We start from the raw sequence: 27,169 nt of genomic DNA, 5'->3' as shown, positions 1-27,169 counted from the left end.
ATCGTCTTCCTCGTCTCAGTGTCATGACACTTAATATGTAGCCAGTGAAGGGTTGATAACATTGGGGTTTTTGTGACATTTGAGATGTGATTTGAAATGACAGGTTTCTGTCTAATATAACGTCTAGATCTTTTACTGTATTTGTTGGAGTAACAGTACATCCTTCAACTTGCAGTTTATAATCAGAAATATTCGGTTTGCGTGTCTTTGGCCCGATAAGTAATATTTCTGTTTTATTAGAATTTAAAAGAAGGAAATTACAGGTCATCCAATGTTTTATATCTTCAATGCACTCTGCCAATTTGGATAGCTGGGAGGAATCATCTGGTCTTGATGAGATATATAGCTGAGTATCATCTGCATAGCAATTCCATGTTCCATGTTTTTAATAATGTTTCCGAGGGGAAGCATGTATATGGAGAACAGCACGGGTCCCAGAACCGATCCCTGAGGTAATCCATCATTTCCTTTCATGTATGCATTTGACAGACACTTTTATCCAAAGCGACTTACATTGCATTATCCTATACATTTATACACAGGTATCTGCAATCCCCTGAGATCCAACACACAACCCAGGTAGCAAACAGACGTTGGGCCAACGTCAATATTGGTTGGTTACGTTGGCCCAACCTATCTGACAGAAATACAACGTTGGGCCAACGTTGGTATGGTCAGCTGCAATTGCCCACCACTTCCCTCAAATTATATAAATACCCAGGTAGCAAACAGACGTTGGCCCAACGTTGGCCCAACGTTTGTTGTTGTGTTGGGCCAACGTTGGGTGCTGACGTTGGCCCAACGTAATTTTGTCCGTTGGGCCAACCATGTTATTGGACGGCCAGCAGACCTTCTGCCAACCTAAAAAATACCTTGCCAACCTTCTGCCAACTTAAAAACCACTAAAACAACATTGGGCCAACGTTGGGCCAACGTCAGCACCCAACGTTGGCCCAACACACCATTTTAAGATTGTGATATGCCCTATTCATTGTTGAATTGCATTAAAAAAGAACAACAGACAAACTGAATTGGTTATAAAAATGAAATTTATTGGTAACAAAATAACAGCAGAAAAAATGCAAAGCAAAGTAAAACAAAGTCAAAGAAATCAACAAGGAACCAAATATATATATATATATATATATATAATTATTAAAATAAGTATAATTATTAAATTATTAAAATAACCATTGGTTGTTATTATCTTAGCAGATAATTTTCTTTTGATGTTTATTGTTGTTGTTAAATAAAAAAACATATTAACTACACTTTTACTATAATAAAACCATTTTTATAATTTTTATAAAGGTCTGTCCATTTAGAACAAAATGTGCATTTATGTAGAAATAATTGAACACACCCCCGGATGAAGATCTAAAAAGCTATGCTTTAAAAGCACAATATTTCTGTTTATTTTAAAACAATTTAATGTTAAACAAGTTCTACCATCTTTATTGTTTTTAACATGTTGTCTTTTATGTGTTATTAGTCATGTTCGACTTCATGATGACGTCAACGTATCGCGAGAGCGAGTCGAGAACTTACGCGTAGAGATCTAATTTCGAATCGCTCTCGCGATACATTGACGACATCATCCTGTCAGCGCCGCATGAAGCCACACACACGTATTTGTGGGCGCGTGCGCGCCTCCGTCCTCGTGAGTTCAGAGTCAGACGAGTTTCCGTTTCTGTTGTAAATTCTGAGGTAAGTTTTCATTAATTCCTGGTTACCTCATTAAAATAAGTTCACAGTAATGTTCATTTTGTTGTTAGTAATTCGATATGACTAAAATATTATAAACTTTAATGTTGACCGTTAGCGTAATCTGGCGGTTTGACTGAGCTTGTGACGCAACTGAGCTAATGTAGAGCATATCTTTTATTCGTCTTTATTTTCTTGACAGATGTTGACATTAGGCATCCTTGACAGATGTAATGTTAATTTTGTTGTTGGTAATTCGATATGACTAAAATATTATAAACAGAGGTGCACTTCATCTTTACACTGCATTAAGATGTATAAAACATTTGCTACCCCAATATGGTGAATTTCTTGCAAAAACCTTTGGGTTGTGTAATTAAAATAGAACGACACATCTTAAATCTTCTAAAAAGTTGTTTGTATGTTTGTTGTTTTTACAGGAGTATATGCTGCTGCTTCTCCTCCTCCGCTCCGTCTTCATCATCAAATAGCTTCAAATCTGCAAAGTTTTTTTGGCCTTCTTCCGCATTTTCTTTGCCGCCTTTTTTGTCACTTTGGTTCCTTGTTGATTTCTCTGACTTTGTTTTACTTTGCTTTGCATTTTTTCTGCTGTTTTTTTGTTACCAATAAATTTCATTTTTATAACCAATTCAGTTGTCTGTTGTTCTTTTTTAATGCAATTCAACAATGAATAGGCCATATCACAATCTTAAAATGGTGTGTTGGGCCAACGTTGGGTGCTGACGTTGGCCCAACGTAATTTTGTCCGTTGGCCCAACGTTGGCCCAATGTTGTTTTAGTGGTTTTTAAGTTGGCAGAAGGTTGGCAAGGTATTTTTTAGGTTGGCAGAAGGTCTGCTGGCCGTCCAATAACATGGTTGGCCCAACGTTGGCCCAACGGACAAAATTACGTTGGGCCAACGTCAGCACCCAACGTTGGCCCAACACAACAACAAACGTTGGGCCAACGTTGGGCCAACGTTTGTTTGCTACCTGGGAACCTTGAGTTGTTAACACAATGCTCTCACTGAGATACAGGAAAGCTGACCTACTTGTGTTAGATTTGATGATTCCCCATTTAAATGCACAAACTGATGTCTGTCTGATAAGTATACTTATAAGATCTAAACCATTGTAGTGTCTGTCCCTCAATAACGGTGTAATTGTACAGCTTCCATCTGGGTGTACGTCTGTGTGTCTATCTGTATGTGTGTCCGACTGTGTGCGTGTGTTAGCGCGTCCATTTAGCTCATTAAAGAGCTTTAGTTTATTTTCATTGAAACATTTACCTTTTATTATCTTGAACACCTGTTATTTTGTCAGCATAATCATCCGTACTTGAAATAAATCAAATGCTTTGACTTCAGGGTTTTGATCTAAAACTCTTTTATTTACAAACATGGCACTAATCATGTGGTTGCAGGATTATATGAAAGGATATTAAATAAAAACATCCTAATAGTGCACATTATTATACCTTATTATATGTACATTTGATTTCTACATGTACACAACCCTTCCTCCACACACAACATTATACATAATGCCATTATCAATTCAACAATATACTTCCCTGTATACTGTCTCATATATGTTATTATTCACATTTTCTGTACAAAAGTCATCCATGTTTTTTGACAGATTCGTTAACAGTGAATGTAAATCTTTATTATTTGTATAATGTGGGCCTCTGGAACCGCCGCGCATGCGCGCCAGCCTGCGCACCGGAGCAGCTCTAATGGCGGAGAGCGTGCGGTCGCCGTTCGACTACCGGGAGCCCCCGACCCTCGACAGTGACGGGGAAGGCAGCAAACCGCCGCCGCCGCGCGGGTCAGTATCTCCCGCTGGCGCGTGTCGCGACCCGGATCTCGCGCGTTGGTTTGAAGGGAACGATGGCGATAGCGCTAGTGCTAACGCTTAGCGGGTCCGCTTCTGGTTTATCCTCGCGCGTACGCTACGATGAGGCGACGCTTCTCTCGCGCTCTGAGCTCGTGCGTTGTTTGTCGGTGGTTGTTTTCTCCCTCCCGTTATACCGGGACGCGCGAATGTGCGAAGTGACGGCGACGCGAACGATTAGCAAAACACGGCGCGAGCCCGCGGTTAACGCGCGTACACGGCCAGTGCTGCTGTGCGCGTTCCAGCCAAGCCAATGACCGTTACAAATATTCACCATGACAACCGGCGTGAACGAGCGATAGCGGCTGAATAACTGCACAAGACGTGAAGCGTGTGTTGAATATACAGTAATAATCAATGTTTCTCTGTTTCTACACACTAGAAACTTTGATATATTTAGTGAAAAACGGCGTAACCATGGTGACCTTTTGCTGTTTTATTGTGTGTGTGTGTGTGTTTCATGATGTGATATACTGTGTGTGTGTGTGTGTGTGTGTGTCATGATGTGATATACTGTGTGTGTGTGTGTGTGTGTGTGTGTGTGTGTGTGTGTGTGTGTGTGTCATGATGTGATATACTGTGTGTGTGTGTGTGTGTGTGTGTGTGTGTGTCATGATGTGATATACTGTGTGTGTGTGTGTGTGTGTGTGTGTGTGTGTGTGTGTGTGTGTGTGTGTGTGTGTCATGATGTGATATACTGTGTGTGTGTGTGTGTGTCATGATGTGATATACTGTGTGTGTGTGTGTGTGTGTGTGTGTCATGATGTGATATACTGTGCGTGTGCGTGTGTGTGTGTGTGTCATGATGTGATATACTGTGTGTGTGTGTGTGTCATGATGTGATATACTGTGTGTGTGTGTGTGTGTGTGTGTGTGTCATGATGTGATATACTGTGCGTGTGCGTGTGTGTGTGTGTGTCATGATGTGATATACTGTGTGTGTGTGTGTGTCATGATGTGATATACTGTGTGTGTGTGTGTGTGTGTGTCATGATGTGATATACTGTGCGTGTGCGTGTGTGTGTGTGTGTCATGATGTGATATACTGTGTGTGTGTGTGTGTGTGTGTGTGTGTCATGATGTGATATACTGTGTGTGTGTGTGTGTGTGTGTGTGTGTGTGTGTGTGTCATGATGTGATATACTGTGCGTGTGTGTGTGTGTGTCATGATGTGATATACTGTGTGTGTGTGTGTGTGTCATGATGTGATATACTGTGTGTGTGTGTGTGTGTGTGTCATGATGTGATATACTGTGTGTGTGTGTGTGTGTTGAGCAGGCGAGTGTGTGGCAGGAAGAGGAAGGGGACGCCGGTGAAGGTGTGTGAGCGAGCAGCGTACGTGTCAGAAGATGAAGAAGAGAGTCTGTCTGAACACAGCTACAGTCCAGGTACACACACACACACACACACACTTTGTGTGTCATGATGACAATGTAGATGAGAGTGTGTTTGTGTTGTCAGGGGACGAGCAGTATGCTGAGGGTGCTGAGGACAGACTCCCCCCCCCGGGCAGCCCATACTACATCACTGATCACTCACAGCTCTGGTGTGACACACACACACACACACACGTACACATCATGAGTGTCTGTGACGTTTGATAGAACTGTGTGTTTGTGTTGTGTAGTGTGCCGGAACTTGGTGAGGAGGGATCGAGTGGAGTCAGAGGGCCGGTTCTTTTCCACCCGCCACCTAACTGCAGGATTAGAGAGGTGCATTGTGGGAGTCAGGTGCGGCTTGTCGTCATAGCGATTCGAGACATCGCTAAAGGCGAAGAGATCACGGTGGACTACAGCCTCACTGACTGGGGAGAAAATGCAATGGTACTCAAAATAACACACACTGAATGAATGCTGCTGTGATTGACAATATTAAGCTGAAGCTTGACTTAACTTTAAATCACCAATCAAATCACAATGTGTCAAAAACATCACTAGTAGATCACACAGCCCTAGTCGGGACCATAATGGAGGTCCTCACGGCCACAAAAGTTTATAAATTGTACAGAACTATCATTTTTGAAAATCTAAAAATACTAATAGTTTTCTAGGATGTTTAGGTTTAGGGTATAAAATCTACAGTTTGTACAGTAAACAACTCATTACACCTATAGACTGTCCCCACGGAGATCATAAAACATACAGGTGTGTGTGTGTGTTTTGATTTATTGTGTTTGTGTGTTTGTTAAATCGCAGGGTTTTCATGGTTCTGTGTCACCACGAGGCTTCGAGTGTGGATTTAACTCCGAAAACAACATCAAGAAGGTGATGGACGCACACACACTGTAGTTTTATATATATTTATATATATGTCTTTGTGACATGCTGTCTTTTATTAAAAGTTTTCTTGTAACTGGAGGTTAACCATTAGGAGTTTTCTCTGGCCGATGCAGTTTATTTTGGCCAATATGTTTGGCTGATTTTCTTTTTTCCACCTTCATCTCATAAAATCTTATGAAGTGATACAGAATATTGCTTAAATGAAACATTTATTGAAGACGTGCACTTGATTGAGAACGATTGAGTGTTTATTGCAGGGGTACAAGACATCAGTCTAATTTATAGAAATACTACACTGCTCATAAGTTTGAAGCCCGTCTCTTCTCTGTTCTGAAGCGTCCTTTTGGTTCATGTTTGTTGGCAGACACTGCTATTAGTCAAATGGTCATAATCTAAGTGAAAACTAAAATTCATATTACACAGCCTGCTGCTTAGGGATGCACTGATAACAGTATCGGTATCGGGCCCGATACCAAGCTCATGTACTCGTAAAAATTCCCTGATACCAAAGACCGAAACCTCACGTGACGTAATTGACAGAACGTTCCAGTGCACACAGAGACATCTGCCATAGCAGACACAATGTCATAGAGTGTTCACACCTAAATCACGCTATTCATGTGTAGTTGGACGCTTGAACATTTTGAGTTTACTCGCTTCATTCGCACGTGGAATTCGCTTCATTCGCGAGTGAAATTCGCGTCATGGGAGGGGCTTCTGGCAGGCGGCTCCAGTCTTGTTGCGAAATGGCAGACATGGATTTTGTTGAGCAGGTAGCTGCCCATTATGTGCTATGGAAGGCTGAAGATAGACGTAGACTCGTTCGGCGCCATGTCTGGGTCCATCAGATCCTTCAGAGGCGCAGTCCTTCATTGTTGTTTCAGATTTCTGCCTCCGCTCGCTATGTCATAATCACGTCACTACTAGAGCAAGCTCCTGAACGGTTAACGTGGCGCAAACTTTCGCCAAAGTTCAGATTTTTTAACTCAATTTGCGCCGCCTAATTCGCGTGAATCGCACCGCAAGTAGGTCTATCGTGTCTTTGCATTGACTTAACATGTAAATCACTCTCTCTTAACGCTTCATTCGTGCTTAGCAGTGTGGAAATATTTCAAAATCAATGATGACGACCCACGCATGGCAATCTGAATGCTTATGTCCTTGGTTTTGCCCTTTGGAGGTTATTGGACACTGTGAATTTTGGGCTTTGAAATTTTTTGATAAGCACATAAGATTGATTAGTTGAAGTTGTTAAAAATAAAGATGCTGATATGTTCATTAGTCTCATTGTGTTGTTCTTAGAAAATTGCCACAAACAAAACAAAACCTGTACAACAGACGTCGGTATCGGCGAGTACCAGGGAAAAAGTATCTGTACTCATACATGATCATTAAAAAGTGGTATCGGTGCATCCCTACTGCTGCTCAGAATTGCGTTTTTAGTTATATTTAGCTTTTTTCTATATTATAGGCCAGTAGAAAGCCTAAGAGGTAAGTAGACGCTCTTGTTGTCGAATGAGTTTAAACAGCCTCAAAAGACCAACTCCAGATATAATGTGTGAACGAGAGGAAACAACAAGTCAGCATTTAAACCGGCTGAAGAGGTTTGGTTTAATGACGAAGAACTCCGCAAGCAAACAGAATGTTTTCTCTTCATTTCAGGTTTCTAACACATACTAACAATGTTCAGCGTGTCAGAGCAGAAAAACACGCTTCTATCTGTTTGTTTATCTGCCCCGGTCGTGTTCATTTGTAAATTGTGTGCACTTATTTCATCCATTTGATAGACTGATGGATCAAACCGCATCAAGTATAAACAGAGTCCGACCCACAGACACATTTAAGACACATGACAGTTAACATGCACGTTTTAGCCAGAAGTTTGGTCTTTTAACAAGGCATGGCTGCAGAGTATTTTCTCCTGTACAGAAACAGTATTGATGACCTCACAGTTTATCTAGTGGCATCATGCGGACAACTGTAATAATGTAGCGGCTGGGCTCGTCACCATGTGTTGGCACCCGTGCATACATGTACCGTTAGACTTAACTATGTGTGGTTGAAGGCTCGCCAACAATAGCAAGATTCTCAAGTAGCATCATATTTAATCAATGAAATATACAAGGCTAGATTAAGAACGAAGGATAAAAAGAATTAAAGTCTTATCAGGAAGTTAAGAAGTTAGCAGGCAGAGGGGGCTTATTTAAGATGAGCAAGAAACAGTGATGCGTCTTACACTTTATGGCATATTTTTCTCTGATGTCGAATACAATTTGAATCAACATTAGTACAATTCACAAAGAAAGTACACAGACCATCAAGGTATATAAACTTTACACAAATCAATGCTTCACAACTGCTGCTAAAACATAAGAGTAGTCTTACAGAAATAAAAACACTGTAAGACTGTATGTGTATAGCTGAGAGAACCCAGATGCGGAGCTGCGTTTCTCGCTGTTTGATGTGCAGTGATGGGAATGTTCAAGTCATGCGCAGATTCTGTGCCAATATTGAGTGTGTGGAGTATTTGCACTAAATTGGGTAACACTTCAGTATAGAGGGACATTCTCACTATTAACTAGTTGTTGTTATATTATTGGCATATTGGCTGTTTATTAGTACTTATAAAGCAAATATTCTGCATGACCATACTCTACATCCCTAATCCTCCCCAATACATAAACCTAACAACTACCTTAATAACTGTTAATAAGCAACAAATGAAGAGATGTCTGGGGAAATATCTGTCTAGAGTGTGTTATAGACAACAGCCTGGCAGGCGATTAGAGTGGTGGGGCACACCGGGGGGATTCATCTTTCAGGGGGACCAGTGCACCCATGGTGCCACCCCTGGATAAACCACTGTGCACTTAGACACTGTTACTACAAGTTTGTTTAGGGAATGTTTACAAATGTCTGTCTCTGTCTGCAGGAAGAGGAGCCAGGTTCACTTCCGCTGTCTCTCAGCGTTTCTGACTATCTCACCCCTTCGTGGTCTCTCTCACCCTCCTCCTCGCCGCTCTCTCACTCTGAGGCCAGTGACTCTGATCGAGAGGAAGACGAAGAGGAGGAGGAGGAAGACGACGACGATGATGACGACGATGAAGAAGATGAGCTAGAGGAACTGAGAGGCCATATGATGAGACGCCGCAAGAAGCAGAAAACCTCAGCCACCGTGAAGAAAAAGGCAGCACCCAGGACCCAGCCCCGCCCCCTGTCCTTCACCCGCCCCACCCCTTCATCATCCTCTCCCTTCCAGCAGTCTTTGACCACACCCACGACAAACATAAACAATAACATAAACATTAACATCGGGCACGGCACTAGTGGCTCGCTCTCCCGGCGTCAGCACTGTCCGTACTGCGGGCGTCACTTCCGCTCGCTGGCGCGTCATCTGGAGAAACATCATGACCAGCAGCCTGAGGTGCGAGCTGCCATGGAGCTGTCTCACCTCCAGACTCCCTCACCCGTCTCACCGTTCTCATCACCCGCTCAACCCTCCTCCTCTTCCGTACCCTCGTTGTTCTCCCGCGAGCATGATTCCCTTTCCTCGACGTCTAAACCCGGAGCGGTGTCGTTCTCACTCTCGCTGGCTCCGCCTCCTCCCTCAAACACCTCCAAAAAGACTTCCACGACAGCTACTAAAAAAGGCACATCGCCCACCGCCAGCGCTGTCAACAAGACCCCGCCCGTCACACCCAAGCCCCCCGCCAGGAGAGGACGACCTCCAAAGAGAGAGAAACCAGAGCAACTGAAGAAACAGGACGAGGTGAAGCTCGCCCAGGATGAAGCTCCTCCCACTCCAGGTCAGAAGGAGAATGAAGATGACACGAGAGGTGATGGACGTGAAGACGAGAAGAGCGCTGAGATGGAGAGGTACATTGTGTTCTGTCTGATCTGCAATCTCTTTTATGTGTCTGATCCAGTGAATAATAATCCTACAGTATGTGTTTGTGCAAGTTCACACGCATGAAATGAAAACACATATCCCTTTGACATCAGATCGTTTACCATACACTAGACGGCTCATTCCCCGGTCTTCTTTATGTGTTCATATGTAGTTTGTCTGACAGGATTTAAACAAGCTTTGTTGAAGATGCAATAGAAGCTTTAATTGTGTCACGTGTCAAATTGTTTATATTTCATTTCCTGATAAACGTATATGTATCTTTAGAGCTTCTGAAAGACATTACTAAATGAAAAAGATAACAATATAAACAAAACAATAATAATTTACAAACAAAATCCATTTTCAGAGGTTCAGGCCCATCTGACTATAAATGAATCATTCTATGGATGGTTATAGTTGAATCTTATCAACATCACACAGTTACTGCTGAACATAAATCAAATATACACAAATGCTAAATAAAGCAAAGATTCTGAAGGACCTGGATGATCTTTCTGAAGACCAGTGGACAGTTTAATGCCTCAGGACAAACAAGAAACCCTTAAACAACTATGACAATGTCCTTAAAATGACATTTCATGCAGTGTGTAATGTGAATGTGATCTGGGTTCTCTCCAAAAGTGCACAATCGCATCCCACGCTCTTTATTGTTCGTGGGAAAAGTTTATTTTCGCGTGAGTGATGCGATCTGAATATTTCAACCGTCGCGGAACACGAGATTGAAGCGCATTCGTGGCGCCTGCCGCGAGATCGTGTCTATAAGGGTGTTTGCATTGATTTATATGTAATTTACTTGCTCCAAACGCTTAATTCGCATTTGGTGAGAACCAGTGTTAAATATGGAGGGATTTTTCAGTCACAATATAAACTAAAAGTCTAAAACTGAAAGTTTTAAACCAAAACTAAAAGTCTAAATTTGAAACTAAAAGTCCAAGTTGAAAATGAATTTGGTATATAGGATTGGGCATTTGGTATATAGGATTGGGCATTTAATCATTTAGCCATTTAGGTTTGAGGATTTGGGGATTTAGGATTGGGCATTTGAGGATTGAGGAGTGTATGCAAATTAGAAGGCGTGGCCCAAATACTGGAGGATGGGTTTGAAATGGCTGACGTGCAGAGGCACCTTATGGACAGCAGCTCCCAGTGCTACGCGAGTGAGCGACTGGAGCGAGGATATGAGGCACCGTATAGGGTTTAAAGCAAACTGCGCTTATGAATACTGTAGCAGGGTGGAAGGATCACACGACAAGGAGAGCTCAAAAATCATGATTCCCCGAAGGGTGGATTTATTAAATGTATGTGGTGATGGGGAAATCACGGCCTTTCCCTCCAGGGGCGGTGGTGACCACCGTTGGTGGTGTCCACGGCTTCTTCCTCCCGTGTGTGGTGATGAAGACGATCCGTCCTCCCGGTGGCTGTGGTTCTCCTAAGTGCTCTCCTGAGTTCCCGCGTGTCCTGAGTGGGGTAACCGTGCAGTGCTCGTGGTGGCGCTGATCGACTACACGCTGCTCTCTGCAAAAGGGGAGAAGACAAAGTTAGTCCTGGTCTCAGAGAGTTCACCTCTCCCCTTTCCTCCTGAGTCAGCGGCTTATGAACTGCTCTTCTGATTCCCTGCAGCTGTGCCCGATCAGCCTGTGACGAGGTGAAACAGGTGCTCCTTGTTCGTTTCCAGGGCAACGCTGATCTGATCTCAGGATGCTTGTCACAATACATATATAAAACCGTCCATACACATATACATTGCTCACATATACATGTATAGTATTGGATGTTCAAGCAAACATATGAAAAACATGTGCGCACTAATGTGAAATCCATACCAATACATATTATGTTAGTAATGCATACATGTACACTTTTTCACGCATACATATAAACTCGATGCATGCAAACAAACCTAAACAACACTCGCACATACAAACAAACTCCGCACACACACGTCTATAAAACTCTCACACATACATATAAACTCGATGCGCGCAAAACATCAACACTGAGAGCTATAATAGCATTGACGTTCATTAGTCCTTTACTTGCTTGTGCAAGTTGCAATGAAGATGATATAGCCGATTTATTTAATAGCGTTTTACACTGCCTTACATGTATACAGCAGGATTGGGGAAATGTGCCATTGTCTCCGGCATCTGTTTAACTGGCACATTTACTCATACGAGATGTCATAACGTGGACGGCCTCTATGGCATATTCTAGAAGTCGGTGGTCGGACTAGTTGTCCAGCAGCTCTCCCACCATCAAGTTTGGCGCAGCGTGGTACAACGTCTCGAGAAAAACAACGAGTTCTCTGCTTTCGACATTTTGACAACGAACCACGGACAAAAGACTGTCAATTCTGGCAGTTGTTCTAAATCTCTATAGTGTCTCCCTGGGATCCTGCTGTATATGTGTAAGGCAGTGTAAAACACTATTAAAGAAATCGGCTTTATCATCTTCATTGCAACTTGCACAAGCAAGTAAAGGACTAATGTACGTCAATGCTATTATAGCTCTCAGTGTTTTGCATGCATCGAGTTGATATGTATGTGCGAGAGTTTTATAGATGTTTTTTGCACGCATCGAGTTTATATGCATGCATTACTAACATAATATGTATTTTATGGATATGTATGGATTTCACATAAGTGCGCACATGTCTTTCATATGTGTTTGCTTGAACATCCAATACTATACATGTATGGTGTATGCTCGCTTTTATATATGTATTCATAATCGCAGTTTGATTTAAACTCTATACGGCGCTCCAGCCACTCACTCGCTCTGGTTTCATTACAGTGTGCTCTTTAGCACCCTCCAGTATGTAGGCCACGCCTCCTAATTTGCATACACTCATCAATCCTCAAATACCCAATCCTAAATCCCCAAAACCTCAAACCTAAATGGCTAAATGATTAAATGCCCAATCCTACATACAAAATACCCAATCCTATATACCAAATTCATTTTCAATTGGAATTTTAGTTTCAAATTTTGACTTTTAGTTTAGGTTTAAAACTTTCAGTTTTAGACTTTTAGTTTATATTGTGACTGAAATATCCCTCCATAGTTAAATGTCACAAAATATTTACTCTTTAAGAATCAGGGACCTAGGCTGTTTAGAAATTCTGTTATTATTCTTTCGTATGAACTTCATGTTAACATTTCTTTCATAAAAACAACTTCCGGGCCAGACTAGAAATAAACCTCCATTTTAAAAATTCCTCTTATTTTCAGCAGTGTCCAGATTCTGTGGAGGAGATGTAAACGTTTGACTTCAACTGTATTTCATGAATAAGAGATTATGACACACGTGTCACGGATACAGTCAAAAGAGCTTTCAGTGAAGAATTGTGTGTTTAAAGCCAAACTTTGATCTCATGGTGTTATTCTCTTCTTAATGAAGTAAATGAATTTGTAGTGAAGATGGTTGTGTTGTGCATAAGTTCATTGGTGTATTAATGGTTGTGTTTTTCAGCAGCTGTCCGCGGTCACACACGTCTCCTCTTCTCTCCTCTCTCTCTACACTGGTTCTATATCTCCGGCAACAGCAGCATACTTCTTTTCTCTCTCTCTCGCGCTCTCCGGGCTCGGCCGAGGCCTGGCGTCTGCTCTGTCATTCCAGTTTGGCTCTTCTGATCCTGTACAACCGTCACCGCGAGTGTGAGGTGGCCAAACTCACCATACAGGACTACCGTAACCGCTCCGGTCCCTCCTCTCTCTCACCGCTGGAGGGATCTCTTTCCCCGTTCGAACGACACGTTCTGCATCACCTCGCCCGGGTGGCCGTGTTGGGCAAGCGCGGCCGCGTTCAGCCCCTCATCCTTCCTCCTCACTCCGAGGCGTGTCTGGATCTTCTCCTGAAGACCTCGGCGGATGTGGGCGTTGATCCGGAGAGCCCGTACGTCTTTTCCAGGCCGTACCACTCGCCGGCCACGCCGCTCCGCGGGACTGATCTCCTCCGGGGTCTGGCACGCTCCAGCGGTGCTAAAAATCCTGCGGCGCTCACCACACCTCGTGCGCGCCGTCATGTGGCCATCTTCACTCAGCTCCTCCTACTGGAGGAGGGCGATCGGCCCGCGGGCACAGCTGTCAAACGACTGGAAGAATTCCTACATAGAGAGTATCACGTGACTCAGAACTGCTCTCGGATTGGTCAGGATCCGGGGCTGATGAGTGGGGTGGGACGGGTGGTTCTGTACGGAGAAAGAGACGGGGTGCTGTTCAGAGGAATGAGTCTTCAACACATCTGTCTTGAACTGGACGGTGAGTGTTCGTCACTTTATTCTCTCAGGAGAGTTTCAGAAATACTTGTGAAGTGAAGCCCTTAAGTAAATGAAAAAAGCTTTTATTTATTGGTTTTGTTTTACATTCATATACAAACAACTCTGCATCATTTGAAAGCTGAAATGACATTAATGTTCCTAACTTCTGTACTGAACTAAAACAAGAGGCTTTTATAAGAGGTTAAAGTGTCTCTCTTCCGTCGGACAGTGATGTCAGCAAAATCTGCCGACTCGTTCTCTGATGATTCTGACGGAGAGGGCGGCAAGAATAAACACAGAGCTCAGGGGAAAAAGAAGGGCGGGACCAAAGGTCGAGCGCCACGCCCCAAAAAAGTTTCACCGGCCACGCCCTCACCGTCAGCTGCACTCAAGAGGCGGAGCTCACAGGTGAAATCAGGTGAGTCGACTGTCATAAGACAACAACAGCGCTAGTGGTGAGAACAAAACAACATCAGATCCGTTTTTAAGAAGAAATACAAAAATCCCAGTCGAAGAATATAAACATTTACATATTTGTGTTAAAATGAAGTGTAAAATAGCTCTTGCTTTTGAAGAACATTGAGATTTGCACTTAAAACAAGAAATCCAGTTTGTCAATCGAGTGTCTGCTTATTGTGGTTTACTTCATTATCAGGGTGTAGAAATGAAGAAAATTGCATATTGTAAATTTTGTATATTTTCATTTTAGGTTTCCAGTCCTGATAACAATATTTAAAATAATTAAAAATGAAAAATAAATACCTGAATTAAATCATGAACTTTATTTGAATTATTGACCGTTAAGCATAGCATTTATTTCAGTTTCATCAGTGGACATTGCATAGAAATAATACCGTTTATCTTAATACCAAATACTCTGTTAAATGTTTCCCCTACTATCATTATATTACATTTATAATTATGATGTATGTAAAAGAAAATTGTGGAAGTGTTTTATAAATCAAATTGAGACTGGATGGAATAACAGGTTTGACAACTTTTATTTAAATGTTTATTTAAATGGCAACATAAATGCAGATTTATGACTGATTCAAACTAGGGCTGTCAAACGATCCATTGCATCCAGTGATGTATAATGTATGTCTGTGTACTGTGCATCAAACATTTTTGTATTTATGAAAAAAATATTATTAATAAACATTTACATATAATTCAATTTATTGGCAAATATTAATGAATACATGTAAACATTTTCTAAATATATAGAATACTAAAATACTAAGCACACAGACATACATTATGTGAACACAGACTTTTATTCTAGATGTACAGATCGAGAGAAAGAAAAGCTCAGATAAAGAGAGAGAAAAGCACAGATAGAGAGAAAGAAAAGCTCAGATCGAGAGAAAGAAAAGCACTGATAGAGAGAAAGAAAAGCTCAGATAAAGAGAAAGAAAAGCTCAGATAAAGAGAGAGAAAAGCACAGATAGAGAGAAAGAAAAGCTCAGATAAAGAGAAAGAAAAGCTCAGATAAAGAGAGAGAAAAGCACAGATAGAGAGAAAGAAAAGCTCAGATAAAGAGAAAGAAAAGCTCAGATAAAGAGAGAGAAAAGCACAGATAGAGAGAAAGAAAAGCTCAGATCGAGAGAAAGAAAAGCACTGATAGAGAGAAAGAAAAGCTCAGATAAAGAGAAAGAAAAGCTCAGATAAAGAGAGAGAAAAGCACAGATAGAGAGAAAGAAAAGCTCAGATAAAGAGAAAGAAAAGCTCAGATAAAGAGAGAGAAAAGCACAGATAGAGAGAAAGAAAAGCTCAGATAAAGAGAAAGAAAAGCTCAGATAAAGAGAGAGAAAAGCACAGATAGAGAGAAAGAAAAGCTCAGATAGAGAGAAAGAAAAGCTCAGATAAAGAGAAAGAAAAGCTCAGATAATGAGAGAGAAAAGCACAGATAGAGAGAAAGAAAAGCTCAGATAAAGAGAAAGAAAAGCTCAGATAAAGAGAGAGAAAAGCACAGATAGAGAGAAAGAAAAGCTCAGATCGAGAGAAAGAAAAGCACTGATAGAGAGAAAGAAAAGCTCAGATAAAGAGAAAGAAAAGCTCAGATAAAGAGAGAGAAAAGCACAGATAGAGAGAGAGAAAAGCACAGATAGAGAGAAAGAAAAAAGCTCAGATAGAGAGAGAGAAAAGCACAGATAGAGAGAGAGAGAAAAGCTCAGATAGAGAGAGAGAAAAGCTCAGATAGAGAGAAAGAGAAAAGCTCAGATAGAGAGAGAGAAAAGCTCAGATAGAGAGAAAGAGAAAAGCTCAGATAGAGAGAGAGAAAAGCACAGATAGAGAGAGAGAGAAAAGCTCAGATAGAGAGAGAGAAAAGCTCAGATAAAGAGAGAGAAAAGCACAGATAGAGAGAAAGAAAAGCTCAGATAAAGAGAAAGAAAAGCTCAGATAAAGAGAGAGAAAAGCACAGATCGAGAGAAAGAAAAGCTCAGATCGAGAGAAAGAAAAGCACTGATAGAGAGAAAGAAAAGCTCAGATAAAGAGAAAGAAAAGCTCAGATAAAGAGAGAGAAAAGCACAGATAGAGAGAAAGAAAAGCTCAGATAAAGAGAAAGAAAAGCACAGATAGAGAGAAAGAGAAGCACAGATAGAGAGAAAGAAAAGCTCAGATAAAGAGAAAGAAAAGCTCAGATAAAGAGAGAGAAAAGCACAGATAGAGAGAAAGAAAAGCTCAGATAAAGAGAAAGAAAAGCACAGATAGAGAGAAAGAGAAGCACAGATAGAGAGAAAGAAAAGCTCAGATAAAGAGAAAGAAAAGCACAGATAAAGAGAAAGAAAAGCACAGATAAAGAGAAAGAAAAGCTCAGATAAAGAGAAAGAAAAGCTCAGATAAAGAGAGAGAAAAGCTCAGATAGAGAGAAAGAAAAGCTCAGATAAAGAGAGAGAAAAGCACAGATAGAGAGAGAGAAAAGCACAGATAGAGAGAAAGAAAAGCTCAGATAAAGAGAGAGAAAAGCTCAGATAGAGAGAGAGAAAAGCTCAGATAGAGAGAGAGAACAGCTCAGATAAAGAGAGAGAAAAGCACAGATAGAGAGAAAGAAAAGCTCAGATAAAGAGAGAGAACAGCTCAGATAGAGAGAAAGAAAAGCTCAGATCGAGAGAAAGAAAAGCACTGATAGAGAGAGAGAAAAGCTCAGATAGAGAGAGAGAGAAAAGCTCAGATAGAGAGAGAGAAAAGCTCAGATAGAGAGAGAGAGAAAAGCTCAGATAAAGAGAGAGAAAAGCTCAGATAAAGAGAGAGAAAAGTACAGATAGAGAGAAAGAAAAGCTCAGATAGAGAGAAAGAAAAGCTCAGATAGAGAGAAAGAAAAGCTCAGATAAAGAGAAAGAAAAGCTCAGATAAAGAGAGAGAAAAGCTCAGATAAAGAGAGAGAAAAGCACAGATAGAGAGAAAGAAAAGCTCAGATAAAGAGAAAGAAAAGCACAGATAGAGAGAAAGAAAAGCTCAGATAAAGAGAAAGAAAAGCTCAGATAAAGAGAGAGAAAAGCTCAGATAAAGAGAGAGAAAAGCACTGATAGAGAGAAAGAAAAGCTCAGATAAAGAGAAAGAAAAGCTCAGATAAAGAGAGAGAAAAGCTCAGATAAAGAGAGAGAAAAGCACAGATAGAGAGAAAGAAAAGCTCAGATAAAGAGAGAGAAAAGCACAGATAGAGAGAAAGAAAAGCACAGATAGAGAGAAAGAAAAGCTCAGATAAAGAGAGAGAAAAGCTCAGATAAAGAGAGAGAAAAGCACAGATAGAGAGAAAGAAAAGCTCAGATAAAGAGAGAGAAAAGCTCAGATAAAGAGAGAGAAAAGCACAGATAGAGAGAGAAAAGCTCAGATAGAGAGAGAGAGAACAGCTCAGATAAAGAGAGAGAAAAGCACAGATAGAGAGAAAGAAAAGCTCAGATAGAGAAAAAGAAAAGCACATATAGAGAGAAAGAAAAGCTCAGATAAAGAGGGAAAGAAAAGCTCAGATAGAGGGAAAGAAAAGCTCAGATAGAGAGAAAGAAAAGCTCAGATAGAGAGAAAGAAAAGCTCAGATAGAGCGAGAGAAAAGCTCAGATAGAGAGAGAGAGAAAAGCTCAGATAGAGAGAGAGAAAAGCTCAGATAGAGAGAGAGAAAAGCTCAGATAGAGAGAAAGAAAAGCTCAGATAGAGAGAAAGAAAAGCTCAGATAAAGAGAGAGAAAAGCTCAGATAGAGAGAGAGAACAGCTCAGATAGAGAGAGAGAAAAGCTCAGATAGAGAGAGAGAGAAAAGCACAGATAGAGAGAGAGAACAGCTCAGATAGAGAGAGAGAAAAGCTCAGATAGAGAGAGAGAAAAGCTCAGATAGAGAGAGAGAGAAAAGCACAGATAGAGAGAGAGAACAGCTCAGATAGAGAGAGAGAAAAGCTCAAATAGAGAGAGAGAGAAAAGCACAGATAGAGAGAGAGAGAAAAGCTCAGATAGAGAGAGAGAAAAGCTCAGATAGAGAGAAAGAAAAGCTCAGATAGAGAGAGAGAACAGCTCAGATAGAGAGAGAGAAAAGCTCAGATAGAGAGAGAGAGAAAAGCACAGATAGAGAGAAAGAAAAGCTCAGATAAAGAGAGAGAGAACAGCTCAGATAAAGAGAGAGAAAAGCACAGATAGAGAGAGAGAACAGCTCAGATAGAGAGAAAGAAAAGCTCAGATAGAGAGAAAGAAAAGCTCAGATAGAGAGAGAGAACAGCTCAGATAGAGAGAGAGAGAAAAGCACAGATAGAGAGAGAGAGAAAAGCACAGATAGAGAGAGAGAGAGAAAAGCTCAGATAAAGAGAGAGAACAGCTCAGATAGAGAGAAAGAAAAGCTCAGATAGAGAGAGAGAAAAGCTCAGATAGAGAGAAAGAAAAGCTCAGATAGAGAGAGAGAACAGCTCAGATAGAGAGAGAGAACAGCTCAGATAGAGAGAGAGAAAAGCTCAGATAGAGAGAGAGAAAAGCTCAGATAGAGAGAGAGAAAAGCTCAGATAGAGAGAGAGAGAAAAGCACAGATAGAGAGAGAGAACAGCTCAGATAGAGAGAAAGAAAAGCTCAGATAAAGAGAAAGAAAAGCTCAGATAAAGAGAGAGAAAAGCACAGATAGAGAGAAAGAAAAGCTCAGATAAAGAGAAAGAAAAGCTCAGATAAAGAGAGAGAAAAGCACAGATAGAGAGAAAGAAAAGCTCAGATCGAGAGAGAGAAAAGCTCAGATAGAGAGAGAGAACAGCTCAGATAGAGAGAAAGAAAAGCTCAGATAAAGAGAAAGAAAAGCTCAGATAAAGAGAGAGAAAAGCACAGATAGAGAGAAAGAAAAGCTCAGATAGAGAGAGAGAACAGCTCAGATAGAGAGAGAGAACAGCTCAGATAGAGAGAGAGAACAGCTCAGATAGAGAGAGAGAAAAGCTCAGATAGAGAGAGAGAAAAGCTCAGATAGAGAGAGAGAGAAAAGCACAGATAGAGAGAGAGAACAGCTCAGATAGAGAGAGAGAAAAGCTCAGATAGAGAGAAAGAAAAGCTCAGATAAAGAGAAAGAAAAGCTCAGATAAAGAGAGAGAAAAGCACAGATAGAGAGAAAGAAAAGCTCAGATAGAGAGAAAGAAAAGCTCAGATAAAGAGAGAGAAAAGCACAGATAGAGAGAAAGAAAAGCTCAGATCGAGAGAAAGAAAAGCACTGATAGAGAGAAAGAAAAGCTCAGATAAAGAGAAAGAAAAGCTCAGATAAAGAGAGAGAAAAGCTCAGATAGAGAGAAAGAAAAGCTCAGATAAAGAGAAAGAAAAGCACTGATAGAGAGAAAGAAAAGCTCAGATAAAGAGAAAGAAAAGCTCAGATAAAGAGAAAGAAAAGCTCAGATAAAGAGAGAGAAAAGCACAGATAGAGAGAAAGAAAAGCTCAGATAAAGAGAAAGAAAAGCACAGATAGAGAGAAAGAAAAGCTCAGATAAAGAGAAAGAAAAGCACAGATAGAGAGAAAGAAAAGCTCAGATAAAGAGAGAGAAAAGCTCAGATAAAGAGAAAGAAAAGCTCAGATAAAGAGAGAGAAAAGCTCAGATAGAGAGAAAGAAAAGCTCAGATAAAGAGAGAGAAAAGCACAGATAGAGAGAGAGAAAAGCACAGATAGAGAGAAAGAAAAGCTCAGATAAAGAGAGAGAAAAGCTCAGATAAAGAGAGAGAAAAGCTCAGATAAAGAGAGAGAAAAGCACAGATAGAGAGAAAGAAAAGCTCAGATAAAGAGAGAGAAAAGCTCAGATAGAGAGAGAGAAAAGCTCAGATAAAGAGAAAGAAAAGCTCAGATAAAGAGAGAGAAAAGCTCAGATAAAGAGAGAGAAAAGCACAGATAGAGAGAAAGAAAAGCTCAGATAGAGAGAAAGAAAAGCTCAGATAGAGAGAAAGAAAAGCTCAGATAGAGAGAAAGAAAAGCTCAGATAGAGAGAAAGAAAAGCTCAGATAGAGAGAAAGAAAAGCTCAGATAGAGAGAAAGAAAAGCTCAGATAGAGAGAAAGAAAAGCTCAGATAAAGAGAGAGAAAAGCTCAGATAAAGAGAGAGAAAAGCACAGATAGAGAGAAAGAAAAGCTCAGATAAAGAGAAAGAAAAGCACAGATAGAGAGAAAGAAAAGCTCAGATAAAGAGAGAGAAAAGCTCAGATAAAGAGAGAGAAAAGCTGAGATAAAGAGAGAGAAAAGCACTGATAGAGAGAAAGAAAAGCTCAGATAAAGAGAAAGAAAAGCTCAGATAAAGAGAGAGAAAAGCTCAGATAAAGAGAGAGAAAAGCACAGATAGAGAGAAAGAAAATCTCAGATAAAGAGAAAGAAAAGCACAGATAGAGAGAAAGAAAAGCACAGATAGAGAGAAAGAAAAGCTCAGATAAAGAGAGAAAAAAGCTCAGATAAAGAGAGAGAAAAGCACAGATAGAGAGAAAGAAAAGCTCAGATAAAGAGAGAGAAAAGCACAGATAGAGAGAGAGAAAAGCTCAGATAGAGAGAGAGAGAACAGCTCAGATAAAGAGAGAGAAAAGCACAGATAGAGAGAAAGAAAAGCTCAGATAGAGAAAAAGAAAAGCACATATAGAGAGAAAGAAAAGCTCAGATAAAGAGGGAATGAAAAGCTCAGATAGAGGGAAAGAAAAGCTCAGATAGAGAGAAAGAAAAGCTCAGATAGAGAGAAAGAAAAGCTCAGATAGAGCGAGAGAAAAGCACAGATAGAGAGAAAGAAAAGCACAGATAGAGAGAAAGAAAAGCTCAGATAAAGAGAGAAAAAAGCTCAGATAAAGAGAGAGAAAAGCACAGATAGAGAGAAAGAAAAGCTCAGATAAAGAGAGAGAAAAGCACAGATAGAGAGAGAGAAAAGCTCAGATAGAGAGAGAGAGAACAGCTCAGATAAAGAGAGAGAAAAGCACAGATAGAGAGAAAGAAAAGCTCAGATAGAGAAAAAGAAAAGCACATATAGAGAGAAAGAAAAGCTCAGATAAAGAGGGAATGAAAAGCTCAGATAGAGGGAAAGAAAAGCTCAGATAGAGAGAAAGAAAAGCTCAGATAAAGAGAGAGAAAAGCACAGATAGAGAGAGAGAAAAGCTCAGATAGAGAGAGAGAGAACAGCTCAGATAAAGAGAGAGAAAAGCACAGATAGAGAGAAAGAAAAGCTCAGATCGAGAGAAAGAAAAGCACTGATAGAGAGAAAGAAAAGCTCAGATAAAGAGAAAGAAAAGCTCAGATAAAGAGAGAGAAAAGCTCAGATAGAGAGAAAGAAAAGCTCAGATAAAGAGAAAGAAAAGCACTGATAGAGAGAAAGAAAAGCTCAGATAAAGAGAAAGAAAAGCTCAGATAAAGAGAGAGAAAAGCACAGATAGAGAGAAAGAAAAGCTCAGATAAAGAGAAAGAAAAGCACAGATAGAGAGAAAGAAAAGCTCAGATAAAGAGAAAGAAAAGCACAGATAGAGAGAAAGAAAAGCTCAGATAAAGAGAGAGAAAAGCTCAGATAAAGAGAAAGAAAAGCTCAGATAAAGAGAGAGAAAAGCTCAGATAGAGAGAAAGAAAAGCTCAGATAAAGAGAGAGAAAAGCACAGATAGAGAGAGAGAAAAGCACAGATAGAGAGAAAGAAAAGCTCAGATAAAGAGAGAGAAAAGCTCAGATAAAGAGAGAGAAAAGCTCAGATAAAGAGAGAGAAAAGCACAGATAGAGAGAAAGAAAAGCTCAGATAAAGAGAGAGAAAAGCTCAGATAGAGAGAGAGAAAAGCTCAGATAAAGAGAAAGAAAAGCTCAGATAAAGAGAGAGAAAAGCTCAGATAAAGAGAGAGAAAAGCACAGATAGAGAGAAAGAAAAGCTCAGATAGAGAGAAAGAAAAGCTCAGATAGAGAGAAAGAAAAGCTCAGATAGAGAGAAAGAAAAGCTCAGATAGAGAGAAAGAAAAGCTCAGATAGAGAGAAAGAAAAGCTCAGATAGAGAGAAAGAAAAGCTCAGATAGAGAGAAAGAAAAGCTCAGATAAAGAGAGAGAAAAGCTCAGATAAAGAGAGAGAAAAGCACAGATAGAGAGAAAGAAAAGCTCAGATAAAGAGAAAGAAAAGCACAGATAGAGAGAAAGAAAAGCTCAGATAAAGAGAGAGAAAAGCTCAGATAAAGAGAGAGAAAAGCTGAGATAAAGAGAGAGAAAAGCACTGATAGAGAGAAAGAAAAGCTCAGATAAAGAGAAAGAAAAGCTCAGATAAAGAGAGAGAAAAGCTCAGATAAAGAGAGAGAAAAGCACAGATAGAGAGAAAGAAAATCTCAGATAAAGAGAAAGAAAAGCACAGATAGAGAGAAAGAAAAGCACAGATAGAGAGAAAGAAAAGCTCAGATAAAGAGAGAAAAAAGCTCAGATAAAGAGAGAGAAAAGCACAGATAGAGAGAAAGAAAAGCTCAGATAAAGAGAGAGAAAAGCACAGATAGAGAGAGAGAAAAGCTCAGATAGAGAGAGAGAGAACAGCTCAGATAAAGAGAGAGAAAAGCACAGATAGAGAGAAAGAAAAGCTCAGATAGAGAAAAAGAAAAGCACATATAGAGAGAAAGAAAAGCTCAGATAAAGAGGGAATGAAAAGCTCAGATAGAGGGAAAGAAAAGCTCAGATAGAGAGAAAGAAAAGCTCAGATAGAGAGAAAGAAAAGCTCAGATAGAGCGAGAGAAAAGCACAGATAGAGAGAAAGAAAAGCACAGATAGAGAGAAAGAAAAGCTCAGATAAAGAGAGAAAAAAGCTCAGATAAAGAGAGAGAAAAGCACAGATAGAGAGAAAGAAAAGCTCAGATAAAGAGAGAGAAAAGCACAGATAGAGAGAGAGAAAAGCTCAGATAGAGAGAGAGAGAACAGCTCAGATAAAGAGAGAGAAAAGCACAGATAGAGAGAAAGAAAAGCTCAGATAGAGAAAAAGAAAAGCACATATAGAGAGAAAGAAAAGCTCAGATAAAGAGGGAATGAAAAGCTCAGATAGAGGGAAAGAAAAGCTCAGATAGAGAGAAAGAAAAGCTCAGATAGAGAGAAAGAAAAGCTCAGATAGAGCGAGAGAAAAGCTCAGATAGAGAGAGAGAAAAGCTCAGATAGAGAGAGAGAAAAGCTCAGATAGAGAGAGAAAAGCTCAGATAGAGAGAAAGAAAAGCACAGATAGAGAGAGAGAAAAGCTCAGATAGAGAGAGAAAAGCTCAGATAGAGAGAAAGAAAAGCTCAGATAGAGAGAGAGAACAGCTCAGATAGAGAGAGAGAAAAGCTCAGATAGAGAGAGAGAGAAAAGTACAGATAGAGAGAGAGAAAAGCTCAGATAGAGAGAGAGAACAGCTCAGATAGAGAGAGAGAAAAGCTCAGATAGAGAGAGAGAAAAGCTCAGATAGAGAGAGAGAACAGCTCAGATAGAGAGAGAGAAAAGCTCAGATAGAGAGAGAAAAGCTCAGATAGAGAGAAAGAAAAGCTCAGATAGAGAGAGAGAACAGCTCAGATAGAGAGAGAGAAAAGCTCAGATAGAGAGAGAGAGAGAAAAGTACAGATAGAGAGAGAGAAAAGCTCAGATAGAGAGAGAGAACAGCTCAGATAGAGAGAGAGAAAAGCTCAGATAGAGAGAGAGAACAGCTCAGATAGAGAGAGAGAAAAGCACAGATAGAGAGAAAGAAAAGCTCAGATAGAGAGAGAGAACAGCTCAGATAGAGAGAGAGAAAAGCTCAGATAGAGAGAGAGAACAGCTCAGATAGAGAGAGAGAAAAGCTCAGATAGAGAGAGAGAAAAGCTCAGATAGAGAGAGAGAAAAGCTCAGATAGAGAGAGAGAAAAGCTCAGATGTGTCACTGTGGCTGTTTGTGCGTCTCAGGTAAGCGTGGTGTTCTGAAGCGGCCCTGGTCTGAAGCTGAGCGGATCGCCGTGGAAACACACCTGAAGCAGAACATCATGGATCTGAGGGTCCCGGCGAAGGCGGACTGTGAGCGCTGTCTGCAGCACTGCCCCCTGCTGGTGTCCAACCAGCGCGACTGGAGAGCCATTAAATTCTACTGTCACAACCGCATCCAGTTACTGAAGAAACAGGGCCGAAGAGATGCCGTCTGCTAACACAACACCTCAACAAACACCTCACTCACACACACATCAGTTACATACAAACCCGCACACATGAAGAAGTGTGATGTGTTTGGGTGAGTTGTTTCTTAAATGCCCATCATACATCGGCCTCATTGGCGCGTTTGTTAGTGTTCTATATTCAACACAACATCCATCAGAGGACACGGCGTCACACAGCTCCTGATCTTTCTCTCAGTTTGTGTAGAGCTGCTGTGATGGATGTGATTGGTGTTTCAGAGCGAGAGGTCCGTGATTAAACACCTCAGTATTCTCATGACTGTCAAAAAGTACAGAAACAATACAGTATTTTTTTCTCAACAGAGACAACATAACAAAGGTGTGTAAATAGTTGAATATAAATAAAAATACACATTCCAGTATAGTGTTGAGTGTTGTCAATATAAAACAGCAGTCATGTTAATGTCATGTGTATGTGTTTAATGGGTGACGTATGAGGCAGATGTATTTCTGACAGAGATTTGTTGACTTCAAATGTATTTTACTTTCTCTTAAATAAATAGTAGGGCTGTCAAACCATTAATCTTCATTGATCACATCCAGAATCAAAGTTTGGGTTTATAATGTATGTCTGTGTTCTGTGCATATTCATTTTGTATTTATAAAAACATACGCATTACAGGAAAAATCTATATTCATAAGCATTAACATATCATTTAAATGATTGGCAAATATAAATAAATACATGTAAACATTTTCTAAATATCTACATGTACAGTATGTGTTTATAAGTAGAAAATGAATATGCACAGACATACATTATATAAACCCAAACTTTGATTCTGGATGTGATTGATCGTTATAGTTTTGCTTGTAAACGGGCAGCAGATGTTTATTAGTTTCATCCGCGTCAGCACAAGATCGGCATGTTGTTTTGTGACCTGAAGTCCAGCGGCCTTGAGTCTGTTTTATATCTGTATATCCACACACTCACATGTCTCTGTTCTGTGTACATTGATGTATTATTGTTATGATGTTAGACGTTTCTGTAGTGATGTTGTACATTCTGTAAATATTGATTGACTTCTATAAAAGAATCACATTTGAACATTGTTGTTGTATTTTAACTGCTGTTGTGAAGGTCTGTCAGAGACAGATGACATCTTGACCAATACAGAAAAAAAAGCGTCTTTAATTCTCCTTTCAGATCGTTGTTCTTTTATTCAGTGATGATGGTGATGTTTGTCAGAAGAGCTGTTAGAGGTTCAGCAGAGGTCATTCACACACAGTTGTCTGCTTTATTTCATCAGATACGTTACACACACACACACGGTGACATTTGTTATGGCCACTAGATGGAACCAAAGAGTTTCTCTGACGTCTTCATCCTATAATCCATCTGAGCTGTTGATTATAGGTTCCTCCTGAATCTTCGCATCAGCTCCAGACTTACTGTATATAACCGTACACATATGGTGGCCGGACAGTCCGGATTTTAAGCCCCCTGTCCGGCGCAGCCTCAAGCCGGACACTCATTTTCGGAGTTGCCCTGAATCGGCCTTAAAAACGCGCTCTAAAACCTTTATTGGGACGCAGCAGCGTGTCTGACGACTTTCCATGGATTTTGCACACTATATCGCTGTGAAGTGGACGTTAGTTGTAAAGGGAAAGCCGCCATTGACCGACATGCCAGCACTGAAAAACATAAAGTTAACCGATGAGCTGCAGCTTCCCTTAGGTCTTATTTTCCAGAGGCAACATCACCTCAGGATGACAAAATCTCTGCTGCAGAGCTTTATAAAGTCTATCATGCAGTCAAGCATCACCAGTCATACAGGAATGTCTTGAATAAATACAAATACTGTGAACAAACACACATAGGTCTACATCAAGATATGTTGTTGATCAAATGATCTCAGAATCACTGAATCATGATCCCATAGATATGATGCACACAATTGTGTTATATTTGCGAGTACACCAGATGCAGTTATTCTTGCCTCACTAAATGCCAAAGTGTCCTCCTTTTTGGTGTTATTGAAATGGCCACCCTACATACACATGAATGTTTTCCTCACGTTTACTCCACTGGTTTCAGGTGTGACTAAAGTCCTTTTCAGGGTGTAAGAATGTAATGTACGATCTGCAATCATCAATCTAAGAGCTCCGAGCACATTTACATTTAGTGTGAACCGAGTCACTGAATGTAGTTGGACGGGTCTTCTTCTGATGGAGTCAATGTTCTGTTACTCAATAACTAAACCTGCGTCAGTCTGAGATTAAACTTTAACAGACACGAAACGCAAACAAACTTGTGAAAGTTTGAAAAGACTTCTGACTTGAGACCAGCAACAAACCAAACTAACCTGTTAAACACATAAAGTTACAATATCAATATGTTTGTTGCCTGAAATCATGTTAAGATGTTAAGGTTTTGTATTTATATTGTGTTTCTCTTTTATAATTGTTTTATATTTAGTCTGCAATAGACCAAATAGAAGTTTGTTGTGATTCTCAACATAACAGTTTAGTTTTTCCTGGTAGAAATGGTTGCAGCTTTTTGTTAACGTTTATGTCTCTACACAAGTTTGTCTCTGATTATG

General features: G+C 40.3%; 1 protein-coding gene across 2 annotated transcripts; it reads left to right on the top strand.

The window, feature by feature from the left end:
- The first annotated feature begins 3,290 nt into the window (after positions 1–3,290).
- LOC306896864 (uncharacterized protein) lies at positions 3,291–25,766 on the top strand. Of its 2 annotated transcripts, none has more exons than XM_079461181.1 (9): positions 3,291–3,533; positions 4,878–4,987; positions 5,061–5,145; positions 5,227–5,422; positions 5,795–5,863; positions 8,811–9,754; positions 13,264–14,048; positions 14,277–14,465; positions 24,364–25,766. In XM_079461181.1, the coding sequence occupies exons 1-9, from the start codon at positions 3,409–3,411 to the stop codon at positions 24,597–24,599; spliced, it is 2,739 nt and encodes a 912-aa protein (XP_079317307.1). In that variant the 5' UTR covers positions 3,291–3,408; the 3' UTR covers positions 24,600–25,766. The 2 variants fall into 2 exon arrangements, with proteins under 2 accessions (XP_079317307.1, XP_079317306.1); XM_079461180.1 differs by having other exon boundaries at positions 3,292–3,533; positions 13,261–14,048; positions 24,364–25,758.
- Positions 25,767–27,169: the final 1,403 nt, after the last annotated feature.

Source organism: Barbatula barbatula (genome assembly GCF_947034865.1).
Source record: "Barbatula barbatula genome assembly, chromosome: 1".
Taxonomy (NCBI): domain Eukaryota; kingdom Metazoa; phylum Chordata; class Actinopteri; order Cypriniformes; family Nemacheilidae; genus Barbatula; species Barbatula barbatula.
This window is presented reverse-complemented; position numbering and strand designations above follow the sequence as displayed.

What these genes read in the sequence shown, in the direction of transcription:
- LOC306896864 (XM_079461180.1), top strand. Translation starts at nt 3,409, where the DNA reads ATGCGCGCCAGCCTGCGCACCGGAGCAGCTCTAATGGCGGAGAGCGTG. An exon ending in AAACCGCCGCCGCCGCGCGG is followed by an intron (nt 3,534 to 4,877) that starts GTCAGTATCTCC and finishes TGTGTTGAGCAG; the next exon opens with GCGAGTGTGTGGCAGGAAGA. An exon ending in CATCTGTCTTGAACTGGACG is followed by an intron (nt 14,049 to 14,276) that starts GTGAGTGTTCGT and finishes TCCGTCGGACAG; the next exon opens with TGATGTCAGCAAAATCTGCC.